The sequence below is a fragment of the Bos grunniens genome, chromosome 11, assembly GCF_055505025.1.
Source record: "Bos grunniens cultivar Pamir isolate PY7600 chromosome 11, Bosgru_T2T1.0, whole genome shotgun sequence".
NCBI classification, from domain to species: Eukaryota; Metazoa; Chordata; class Mammalia; order Artiodactyla; family Bovidae; genus Bos; species Bos grunniens.
Genome location: NC_141175.1, coordinates 85,752,649 through 85,765,636, shown reverse-complemented (window position 1 = coordinate 85,765,636; position 12,988 = coordinate 85,752,649). Strand labels below are relative to the sequence as shown.

Genomic DNA, 12,988 nt, shown 5'->3' with positions numbered 1-12,988 from the left:
GTCCTGTCTTGGTCTTTTTATTGTTAATATTCACCCTTGGCTAGATTTCTGGATTTGCTTTTAGTTCATACAGGGAAAGGCTAGGGTTTTTGCATTGGACTGGAACAAAAATCTGGCTGAGGGGAAGGGATGGAGCGGGGAGGTGAAGAAGGGATAACTGCTGGGGTCTTTTCCCTGAGAAGGTTAAATGGAGTGGGTCCAAAGCTCTGGTGCATGCACTCACATTAAATGGTAGAACACCCTTTCTTTGTGCAGGGGTGGAAAAAAAATGTTTGCGGGAGCAGAAAACTTCGTGTCTTAGTCTTTGTATTAATAGCTCTATGAATGTGGGTCTTCCCTCTGTTTAGGAAAAGAGCCTCCCCTTTCTAAAGGTTCCGAAAGGTCAGGCTGCTGTAATAGAATACCATAGGCTGGGTGGATTATAAACAACAAAAATTTATTTCTTACAATTCTGGAGGTTGAGAAGTTCAAGGTCAGGATGCCAGCAAATTTGATGGTGAATATGTGAATATCTGGTGAAAGCCCACTTCCTGGTTCTCACTGTGTCCTTACTTGGGGAAAGGGGAAGGAGAAATCTCTGGGGCCTCTTTTAGAAGGGCCCTAATCCCAATCAGGACGGCTCCACTCATGACTTAATTATCTAAGCACCTCCCGAAGACCCCACCTCCTGATACCAGCATATTGGTGATTAGATTGCAACATCACTTTGTAGACAAAAGCCCATATAGTCAAAAGCTATGGTTTTTCCAGTAGTCATGTATGTGTGTGAGAGTTGGACCATAAAGAAGGCCAAAGAAGTGCTGAAGAATTGATCCTCTGAACTGTGGTTCTGGAGAAGACTCTTGAGAGTCCCTTGGACTGCAAGAATATCAAACCAGTCAATTCTAAAGGAAATCAACCCTGAATATTCATTGGAAGGACTGATGCTGAAGCTGAAGCTCCAATACTTTGGCCACCTGATGTGAAGAGCCAACTCATTGGAAAAGACCTGATGCTGGGAAAGATTGAGGACAGAAGGATGAGATGGTTGGATGGCATCAGCGACTCAATGGACGTGAGTTTGAGCAAACTCCAGGAGATATAGTGAAAGACAGGGAAGCCTGGCACGCTGCAGTTCATGGGGTTGCAAAGAGTCAGACACGACTGAGGGACTGAACAACAACCACAAATATGCATTTTGGGGGATACAAACAGTCTATTGCAGGTGACTGGAAATGGAAGAAGTTCTTTCTGCTGGTTTCTGTGTTCTCTCTGAATGGGCACTGTCATCTGCTGAGGCTTGCTGGGTGAGCAGGGATGTTGGGGTGGGATGTGGGTAGGGAGCTGTGAGGAGTGTGAAGGTTTGGGAGGAATCATCTAAACAAAGGATTAAAAACAACAACAACAAAAAGCTGCATAGGGAAACAGGAAATGATCGTCAGGCTACTCTGAGGGCTCAGGTGAGTGGTAGCTGAGTTGAAACACCACTGAAAAGTTGAGAGTGATTTTGACAACCAGAGCTGAAAATGAGGAATCTCTGAAAAAGAGGAGGCAAGCTGGTCTCATAATGAAAAGGTTCTTGAGAAGAGACTTGCATAAATGAAAAAGAGAAAAACATCCTCCTATGAGTCACAGGCCTCATTTTCCTCAGCTCCCTGGTCCTGCTTTGATGTTTACAAAGGGACAAGTGATTATAAAGGGGAAAGGTAATGGGAATAACAAACCCAGGACGCAGGAGAAGGAAGCGACTCCAGAGCCCCAAGGATGAAGGGACCAGCACGTACTCTGCCGCGAGGAAATGGGAAAGGACTTCCTGGAGCTCTCTTCATAGATCAGTCCCATCCCCACCCTCACAGAAACTCCCTCCAGGGATCAGACACTTGGTTGTCTTTGCTGCTCTACCCTTAGTACCTAGAACAGAGTCTGGTACCACACAAGTACAAGGTAAACACTTGGTGAATCAAAGATGTCCATGGTGTAGTCACAAGCTTTTTGAATGGCTGAGCACACTAAAGTCTGGTGTTTTGTTTTTTCTTCTCCGCCTTTACAAAAAGCTTTCAAACAGCTTTTGGGCCTCTTGGGCCTTTTCAAAAGACAAATAGTCCTACTGCTGCTCCAAGGGCCCCACCGCCCACTTCCCAACTGAAATTGCCTCTCTCTGTTCTTGTTGGAACGAGAGGCACAGCTTGCTTTGCGAGAACCTTGCATAGAAAATGGTGCAATCTGGGCCGCTTTTCATCTTTTCCAATCTCATTTCCTAAAATTAAAGAGAGAGAAATGTAAGGAATCTCAGGAATATGAAATTTCTCTGGAGTGATCTTTATTGAGCAGTTCTTGGAACCAGCTGAAATCCTGAAGCTCTGTCAATGTGGCCAAGAAGAAGGGAAAATGACAAATAACTTCAACAGTCCTAGCCAAACTCTGAAAAAGATATCTAGAGCTATTTTTTTCCTTCTGAGAGTGGTTTGCCTTTCCCCTAGTTTAGTAATTGTTAAAAGATTGTTTTAGATTCTTTGGGGGGTGGAAGAAAAGAAAGGAGAAGGGAATCCAGTGTTTAGGAAGTAGCACGATGTTAGTAGTGCCCTGGAAGCTGTGTAACTTATACGACTGTTTCATACATGCTGACTTCCTCTCCTTTCAGGGTGCCCCTGACTGTTAAGTAGGGTTTTTATTAATGGCATTCTCCTAAGGAGATCGTTCACAGCATTTAGGTTCCCCTTCCCATTTCCATCTCTCTTTGTGGCCTGTAAATCATCTTTCCAAGGGCTTCATTCATGGTGAAGAGCCATTTTGTCTGCCTTACAATTACCAAAAAGAGTGTAAGAAAAACTGTGTTAGTCTGCCAGATGGGCCAGAAACACTTGACTGCACTAAAAAATTTCCAGCCATGGTATTCTCAGCTTGCCCTTTTGCTGTGAGCAGTGCACAAAGTCCGCAAGCATTTCCCCTGAAATCTCCACCGCCCCTTGGCCAAGGCGAGTTTGGCTGGTTACCAGAGGCCTGGGAGGAGACAGCCTATCGAGTGGCAGTTTGCTTGCACCCTTGTTCTCACCCCATTGTAAGCGAACCGCTTCCAAACTGAGCTGGTGGTGAGAAGGGAGCTGAAACTGATTTGCCCACAGTCCACCTGGGTGAGTGTTGACCCAGGACTGAAGCACAGAATCGCTGCACACCAGCCTGCCTGGGGCACATTGCGCTGAGTCACGGCTTCCTCAGGAATGCAGCTCGTCTGGAATGCAGTGCAGGGGCACAGGCCTTTAGAAAGGGGAGGCTCTTTTCCTAAACAGAGTGAAAACCTACATTCATAAAGCTACAAGAGATGTTTTTTTAAAAAAAATCACACATTACAGGTAAATAAAGAATTTTTCTTTCTACTTCTCCTCCCACCTCCATTTCAGGTTCCTACTTTGGGCCAAGGCACATTTCATTTTGGACTCTATCTTTTCATCTCTTCGGATGTTTAAATATCTGTATTATTTTCTATGTATTATATAGTTATACGTGTATACATACACACACAACAGAGATTTATAGACAGAGGGAATTTTGCTTTGACCTGAATGGTGTCATACAGTGTGGATTATTCTCCAACTTGCTTTTTTTTTTTTTAATTAGTTTAGCTATGTCTCTTGGAGACTTTTCTGTGGCAGTAGGTTCTAATTCTTTCTAACTGCTGCATACATGCTCAGTCATCTAGTCACACCCGACTGTTTGTGACCCCACGGACCATAGCCCGCCAGTCTCCTCTGTCCATGGAATTTTCCAGGCAAGAATACTAGAATAGGTTGTCCTTTCCTCCTCCTGGGGATCTTGCCAACCCAGTGATCGAACCCACATCTTCTGTGGCCCCAGCATCGGCAGGCGGATTCTTTACCACTGAGTCACCTGGGAAGCCCAACTGCTGCATACTCTTACACGTAACTCAGATGCATTGCTGTTTGTTCAGCTCTCCCTCTTTCGGTGGTTATTTTGATTGCTCTGGTTTTCACTGCTACAGATAGTCTTCAGTGAACAGCCTCTTACCACTCTCCTTCTGGCATCCATGCAGTATTTCTCTAGAGTAGATACCAAGGTGTAAGATTGCGGAGTCAAAGGATAGATGCATCTCAAGTCGGAAGAGCTGCTGCCCAGTTTGTTCTCCAAGAGGCTTACGCAGTTTATATTCCCAGGTTTAAGAGAGCACCTCCATTTCAATATGCTTGTCACGCTTGATATCGATCTTTCTTCCTTATTGCCAATTAAATGTGGAAAATGGTATCCCCCATGCTTTTACTGGCATTTCCTCCTAATATGGTGACACTGAGCATCTTTTCAAATGTTTGTCATTCGTGTTTACTCTTTTGTGAATTGCCTGTTCATATTTTTTTGTCCATTTTTTATTTTGTTTGCCTTTCTTTGAGGATCTATAAGAGCAAGTCCTTTGCTGTGTATGTTACAATGATCTCATCCAGTCTGTCACTGGAATTTTAATCTCGTTTATGGCTTATTTCATTGAACAAATCTAAAGTTTTGATAAAGTGAAATTTCTTAATCTTTTTAACCCTTTTTTGTTGTGGCTTTTGCAGTTTATATATTGTTTCAGAAGATCTTTTCTATCCCTAAGATCAGAAATTTGGTCTTCTACGTATTTTCTTATTATAGTTTAATAGTATGTTAGCTTTTTTCACCCAAATCTACCTAGAGCTTATTTTAATAAATAATTGAGGTTAAAAAAAAGTCACTTTGGGACTTCTCTGTGGTCCAGGGGTTAAGACTCCATACTCCCCAATGCAGGAGTATGGGTTCAAAATCTCTGCTTGGGGAACTAAGATTCTGCATGGCTTAGCCAAGAAAAAAAAAGGGGGTCGCTTAATTTTTCTTTCTAATATTAGCCAGTTGTTTTAATATCATTTATTGAAAATTCCATTCTTTCCCTTGTTGTTTCAGGATACTACCTTTACAATCATACTAAATTCCTATAAACATTGGCTTGTTTCCAGGCTCTCTCTCTTTTTCTGTTGCGCTGTTGATCAATTTTTGTTCTGTTGGAAATGTATTTTTGGATAATTTGGGGACAGTTGTTATCTTGACAACCTCACGTCCTCCTATTCAAGTCTTTGTCTAGGTTTCATAATTTTTTCTTGTAGTTCTGGCACATATCTTATTAGTTTTTTTGGTGGCTATTTTCTACTTTTTGTTGCTATTGTGAATGGAACCTGTTTTTTCCCCTCCTTATCATACTTTCTATTTTCAAAATAATTGGTTTATTGACTTTTTTTTTTTTAACATATTGAGCTTGCATCATTGGTTCTAATAGTTTTCAGCTGATTTTCTTGGATTTTCTAGGTAACTGACCACGTTATCTGGAAACAGAAACCACTGAGTCTCTTCATTTCTGTTTTGTCTGGGCTCTTTCAGGTAAGAATAACAGAAACGTAATTCAAATTAACCAAAAAAAAGGGAAGCTTATGCGCTCACTTAACTAATAAGCCAATACGTTTGGATTCAGGTGATAAAACAATGTCATTTGATCTTGGTCTTGCTTTCTCAATCCCTCTACTGTACCTCCCTTTGTCTTGGCTCCATTTCAGGTCAGGATCTACCTGTGGTGAGATCCTGCCAGAAGCCCCAAGCTTACATCCTATATTCTCTCAGCAGCACCCAGAACTTCCTTTTTAGTGTTCACCTTGCAAAGTTTCTATTTGCAATAATTCGGTCAATAGGATGGTTTTGATTCATTGATTTGCTCATATGCTCATCTCCAAACCAATCGTTTCAGTCAGTAGATTATAATATGCATGCAGACAGGGAGTGAGACTGGTTCTTTAAGGAAAATTGAAATGTTTTTATCAAAAGAAGAGGATATGGATGGTGGATAGAGGAAAAGCAGGCACTATCCACTCTGCCATATTTAAACCTCTTTCAATGTTTTCAATATTTAAACCTATGATTTCTTTTCTTTGGTCTTATAACCTTCCCCTCATTTTGGGGGGGGGAGATGTGTGTGAATTTTTCTTCATGTTATGGCTGCTACTTTTCGCTCACTTTCTTAGCATTAATTTCCTCCCTCCTTCCCTTCCTTCCTTCGTATGTCCCTCTAAATACAACCTTCCCTGTTTAGCAGTTTTGTGGTTTCTCCAGCTAGTTCCTGGGCTTCCAGGCCAGACTTTGATCTTATTCTATAGTGTTATAGATCCACTTCCTTCTCCAGAGTCAAACTCTGGCTGTGAGACTGTGCCTGGCTCTTCCGCATCCTCTAGTATGTCGATTTGTTCAAGCCTGCAGTCTTAAGCAGCTTCCGTCAAGGGGGTAGTCCTGTCCGACCCTTGATTTCAGTTACCTTACACAGAAGATGTTTAGCCTCTGACACCTTGTATGGGTCCAGCTCCTGAATTCCTTTGTTTGCTTTTGGCCAAACAAAAGGAAGGCCTTCAGCTCGAGGCCACTTGTTTTATTATTTCCATTCCATTTCTGGGCAGCAGAGGTCTTTCTGAGTGTGAACAAAACTTCACACTCTATTTCACACTCTTCACACTTCTCTCCCATTTTACATCTCATCCGTTATCACCATCGTCTTGGTTTAGAGTGGTCCTCAGAGCACTGTAAGTCCACTCCCATTTGCTCTTTACTGTTCAATATCCTCCTCCCCTCTCACCTTCCTCTTGGAAACTGTCCTCTCTGAGGTCAACGCTGCCATTTCTCAGTCACTGAAATAAATAGCTTTTCCCTTCAGTCCTCATTTTCTTCACTCGTCTGCAGCATCCAGCCACGTTGATTGCTCTCCTTTTGCACCTCTCTGCCTTTGGCCAATACTGTGCTCCACTGACTTGGTTCACTACCTCTCCTGATTCTTCCCTTTTTAAACCTACTTTCACTTCCTCCTCTTATGTGTTAACTGTAGAGGGCCCCAAGGTCTTTCCCCTCTGGTTTCACTCTCTGTTTCCTTTACCCTTATACTTTCTCACATCTTCAGTAACCTCTAAAGTGAGTGCCTGTCTTCATCCCAGGACTTTTCCCACCTGAGTTCTATAGCTATCCATCTGCCTGTGGTAGTTCTACTTGATGTCCTGCTGTTCCATCAAATTTATTCCCCTTTTGAACTTTCCAAATTCCATCACAGGTACCATCTTTTCCTAGTTTCTAAAGGTCAAATTCACACCCATCCTTGATCCCTCCTATTTTCTCCGCAGCCAGCTAATTGCACATTTTATTGATCCTTGTGCCTTGAATTTCCTTTCTTGATTGCACTGTTTGTGCACCTGCCATGATACCCTATTATTCCTTTTTCAGACCATTTCAGTGTTTTCCTAGCAAAGCAGGATAGCTTAAAAGTGGCAGAATTTTCATGAGTTTGTGTCAAGCTTTATGATTCTGGACACTCCCTTCCAGAAAAGACTTATAAATATTCTAGCTTTCTTCCTGGTCCCCTTATTGCCCCAATAAAGGAGGGAGAATCCTTTATTGTATGGGCAAAATCAAGACTGATGTGGGTTCAGTCCAGAAAGGCTAAGTTGTTCTATTAGAAAGAGCAAGACATTATCAATAGGAGAGAATTCATTTGAATTGAGACTAAAAGGAAGAGTAAGAATTATTTTGACAACCCAGGGAAGAAAGGCTTGTTTTCCAGAGAGAATGGGAAGCATAAGCAAAACAGAAACAAAATGCAACATGGTGCCTGTGAGTTGTGTGTGTGTGTGTGTGTGTGTGTGTGTGTGTGTGTGTGTGTTGGGGGTCTACAAAGAGTCAATGTGAGCCAGGGAGAATAGGGATAAATGAGGCTGAACACAAAAGTTTTCTACATCAAGCTAAAGACGACCGTTTGGGCTAGAATCGGACATGGAACAATGGACTGGTTCAAAATTGGAAAGGAGCGCATCAAGGCTGTACATTGTCACTCTGCTTATTTAACTTATATGCAGAGTATATCATGCAAAATGCCAGGCTGGATGAAGTACAAGCTGGAATCAAGATTGCTGGGAGAAATATCAACAACCTCATATATGCAGATAATACCTCTCTAATGGCAGGAAGTGAAGAGGAGCTAAAGAGCATCTTGATGAAGGTGAAAGAGGAGAGTGAAGAAACTGGCTTAAAACTCAACATTCAAAAAACTAAGATCATGGCATCTGGTCCCATCACTTCATGGGAAATAAATGGGGGAAAAAATGGAAAAAGTGACAGACTTTATTTTCTTGGGCTCCAAAACCACTGAGTGTGCTGACTGCAGCTGTGAAATTAAATTACACTTGCTCCTTGGAAGAAGATCTATGACAAACCTAGACAGCATATTAAAAAGCAGAGACATCACTTTGCTGACAAAGGTCTGTATAGTCAAAGCTGTGATTTTTCCAGTAGCTATGTACAGATGTGAGAGTTGGACCGTAAAGAAGGCTGAGTGCCAAAGAATTGATGCTTTTGAACTGTGGTGCTGGAGAAGACTCTTGAGAGTCCCTTGGACAGCAAGGAAATTTAACCAGTCAATCCTAAAGGAAATAAACCCTGAATATTCACTGGAAGGACTGATGCTGAAGCTGAAGCTCCAATACCTTGGCCACCTGATGCAAAGAGCCAACCCATTGGAAAAGATCGTGGTACTGGTAAAGATTGAGGGCGAGAGGAGAAGGGGGTGACAGAGAATGAGATGGTTGGATGGCATCAGCAACTCAATGGACATGAATTTGAGCAAACTCCAGGAGATAGTGAAGGACAGGGAAGCCTGATGTGCTGCAGTTCATAGGGTTGAAAAGAGTTGGACATGGACTAGTGACTGAATAACAACAGTTTGGGGTATCAGGGATGCATTAGAAATGGGGATGGGGTCATATGGCTACATTTGTAGCCATTTGGATTGCATCTTTCATTAAGCAGGACTCAAGGTAGAGAAGGAATGGGTATATATTAAGGATAGTGATAAGACTGTGATTTGCTGCTCTTCACTGCCTTTTTAGGGCTCCTTGTGACCAGAATTGCTGCATGGGGTAGTCTCTGTGAGGAAAGAATGCAGGAGCGGCTCCCAGAAAGGGGGCTGCTGGGATAGTCAGAATGAGTTTGCCAAGTTGGGGGGCAAATCAAGGTTTAGACCAGAGGAGTCACCATCATGGCTGGCAATATGGCTCTGCAGGTTATCATAGGTAGGAGTTTCATAGGAACTTCCCCAGTGGTCCAATGGCTAAGACTCCACACTCCCAATGCCGGCTGGGGTGCAGGTTTGATCCCATATTGGGGAAGTAAATCCCACATGCTGCAGTTAAGACCTGGTGCACCCAAATAAATAAATAAAATAAAAAGGGTCTCATGGATGAAACAGTGAAGGTGAAAGTGAAGTGAAAGTGAAAGTTGCTCAGCTGTGTCCGACTCTTTGCAACCCCATGGACTTTACAGTCCATGGAATTCTCCAGGCCAGAATACTGGAGTGGGTAGCCTTTCCCTTCTCCAGAGGATCTTCCCAACCCAGGGATCGAACCCAGAGCATGGGTCAAATGAAGATCTCAGCCCCTCATTTCATGGCTCCCCTACTTGTGAACCTCCTGTTGGTCTTTTAGGGCCCGTTTGAAATGCTTGTTTCTCTCTGAAGTTTTTCCTTTAGCCCCTGGCCTGGTAGCTATCCCTTTTTCTTTGTAAACTCTATAACTTGTGGTTTGCAAGTGTTTTATAGCTTTGTATTCCCCCTGTGGATAAAATCTCTTAAGATTGTCTTGCTTATCTTTGTATCTTCTCCATCACCTGAGACTCTGCCCTGTATATAGTTTCTACTGAAGAAACAGTAAATGAGTTGAATCTGTACTTTCATGGGTAAAGTACCTCCTACAGGATTTAATAAGTATGAACCTTAAATAATGAAATATTTGAAGGAACTTGAATATTTCAAAGCTCCAGCCATACAAGGCCTGAATAATTCATGCAAATATTGTGAAGAAAAGAACAAAAGCTTATCTAATAATTCAATACAGTGTTCTTTATTTGGGTCCATAAAAGGAGATCTCAGGCTTTAGTTTTGGTGGTAAGCTCAGCTCTGGAAGCTTTGAAATGCGGATTAGATCAGTTACATCACAATTATATTTGAAAATTGAAAATAAGCATTTCCAAAAGGCAGATTCCAAAGCTATGCCTTTTCAAAGGAGGTGTCATTTGGAAAGAAACTGAATCACACCATGAAAGATGTGGCATTTCTTTTGGTTTTCCACTGTCTTCTGTACTACTAGTGTAGGCTCATGCGATATGTAGAAATGTGCTTAATCAAAAATAGCCTGACTTCTCAAGTTAAGAAAATGTATATGAAGTGTTTCTGAGATAAGAAGAGGCGCATTCTTTTTTTAGCACACATACCTCCTATGCGGCTGTATTTGTCTTATTCCCTTATTTGAAAATTTGGCTCTGTTTATAAAATCTACAAATTCTTACTCATTTAGAAGAGAACTAGAAAAGCCTGGAAACCTATGGAGCTGAATGGTATTTTAAAGTGCTCCTTCTCATTTTCTCTCAGTAAAGAACTCAACGCTGTTACTTGTGTTTATTTGATAGTACACACACTTGGGATTACTCACCTGGGAGCGAGACCTGAGTTCTGGTGCAAGCCTTCTATTTACTGACCTGGGTGATGCAAATCTCTTAACCTCAGAGGTAAAATGAGGGGGCTGTTGCCTCTGACTCCATGCTTCTGCAGTTTAATTATAATTAACTCAAATGTTTGATGAGCTCTTTAAAAATTAAAAAAAAAAATGGTTGGTGGCTTTAATAAGTTTGTACCACTGGGCCCTGAGTCATATTTTTGAAGTAATATAAGACAGGGAGAGAGGGTTGAGAGGTCCCTTGCATTATATGAATTTCCTATTGAATGTGTTAGTTTGAGATAGCACTTGCCTAGTGTTAGGGGTCTATAGATACTACTTGAATTAGGGAAGGTAGTGATTAGGATAATGAAATTTTTTTAATTTGAAAAAACAACAAAGCCAAACAGAAACGAGTTTCTAATTTTATTGCAAATAACTTGCAGGACTGAAAATGATTAAAGTTGTCATACATTTCTACATTGATAAGCCCTGTGCCAAGGGATCAGATACAACACAGTAATCTACCAAGATGAAAAAGAGTACCATTGTTAACAGCTTATTTTAAGGGTTGTAGAGTTTTAAATGAATTTGCTTTGTTTCTTTGTCTTTTATTCTAAGAAGCTGTCTCTGAGGGGTTTATGCAGGAAATAGATGTGATCACCTTTGTGATGTGTTAAATTAGTAGCAAATTTAACTTTAGGATGAAAAATCATACTGGATGCAGAAATAGACATTCAAAGAACCACATACTAGTTGCAGGTTAGACATAATATATAAAAGTTATTTTTATAATGATTTTTAAATTTGGAATTATTAAGATTACACTTTTTTTTAAGTGTAACTGAGAGAAGCAAGAGCAATGTATTTGTGATCGAATTTAAGTCAGCTGCATGATATTTGTATATCTACATGTGAAAGTTTAAATATAATGACATTGTCTATATAATGCATATGTAGTACACACACGCCTATGTATGTTGGAATCCTTATCTATTCCATAGGAAGAAAATGCTGTGTTAAAATGTCTCTAGCATTGAGTTACCTCTAAAGAAATCATATTGTTTTGTTTTTGTTACTTCCTGTTGACCTAGTGACAATGATTCATGATAATGTAATGTAGTACATATGATTTCCAGTATCACGTGACATGTAGATGGATATATAAGACATCTGGAACACTATTCTTTTCTTAATTTAAATTTTAGTTGGAGGATAATTGCTTTGTAGTATTGTGTTGATTTCTGCCATACATCAACATGACTCAGCCATAGGTATACATATGTCCCCTCCCTCTTGAACCTTCCTCCCACCTCCCACCCCATCCCACCCCTCTAGGTTGTCATAGAACACCAGATTTGAGCTTCCTGCATCGAATAGCAAATTTCCACTTAGTATCTAATTTTGTATACAGTAATGTATGTTTCAGTGCTGTTCTCACAATCGGTCCCATCCTCTCCTTCCCCGAAACACTGTTCTTTAAAAACATAAAACTTCAACAGAAGTCTGTTTATCAGAGAATTTTGTCTCATTAAACAGTTAGTGTTTTGATTTCAATAATAGTAGGACTCCAACAGAATTGACCTTCAGTGTAGAAATATAACTGAACTTTATTTCTTAGCAAATATAACTCATATGTAAAAACAGAAATCTTTTTTTTTTCCACCAGTTTGTTGTCTTTTCTGCAAATACATCACTTTCATTTTATGATTGGAGTGAGTTTTCTTTACAGTAGGCTTCTTAGAGACAGATACTCATTTTAGAATTGGAAAAATTAAGTTGCTAATGATTAACTTTGGAGAGGAGAGAACAAACAGAAATACAAACATAAAAGAACAAATAATTTTGAGTTAACAACACTGGCAGGATTAGATGAACAAACATTTCAATAAAGAAGTGCTCAACAAAGTTTAATTGACTAATTTAATGATAAGTAATGGGAATTAGTGGAATTTGACAGGGAGGCCTGGTGTGTTGCAATTCATGGGGTTGCAAAGAGTTGGACATGACTGAGCAACTGAGCTGAACTGAACTGAAGAATGAAAAATTTTTACAATTATAGCATGAGGGAATGAATAGAATTTTGTTACAGAAGCTGCTATTAGGACAATAACAATTGTCTGGTAAACAGAATCCAGTATATGTAATTTACTCTTGCTATAGGTAGACCATTTGCTTAATTTTATTTTCATCAGCCATCTCACAAATGCTTACCAGTAAAATGAGTTATATCTTTGGACTCAATTTTCTTTATCTGAATAATATTCCTGGGACAGGTAATAATCTCCAGTTGGAGCTAGAAACATTTGATTTAGAAATCAATCTATTTCTGAATGTTGTAGTATTTGATTTTACCACATCTTTTTTGTTCCATTGAAATTTGTTGTTTTTTTCCAATGACAAGTTGATGTGCCAATAATACCATATATATAAAAAAATACAATCCTGTGATTCTCACTGAACTTGGCTAAATTTCAGAACTG

The 12,988-nt window shown here is 40.3% G+C and overlaps 1 protein-coding gene across 4 annotated transcripts in view; it reads left to right on the top strand.

The window, feature by feature from the left end:
* LOC147363461 (uncharacterized) overlaps positions 1-12,988 on the top strand; it is an 82,017-nt gene that overhangs the window by 28,226 nt on the left and 40,803 nt on the right. For 2 of the 4 annotated variants that reach the window (XM_086327360.1, XM_086327361.1), the window contains exon 2: positions 5,305-5,376. The exons of 1 other annotated variant lie outside the window; for it this stretch is intronic. In XM_086327360.1, coding sequence (XP_086183486.1) covers positions 5,305-5,376 — 72 coding nt within the window. Of the gene's footprint in view, positions 1-5,304; positions 5,377-10,479; positions 10,724-12,988 lie in introns of those variants that run through there. One more of the 4 variants, XM_086327358.1, reaches the window with a different exon arrangement.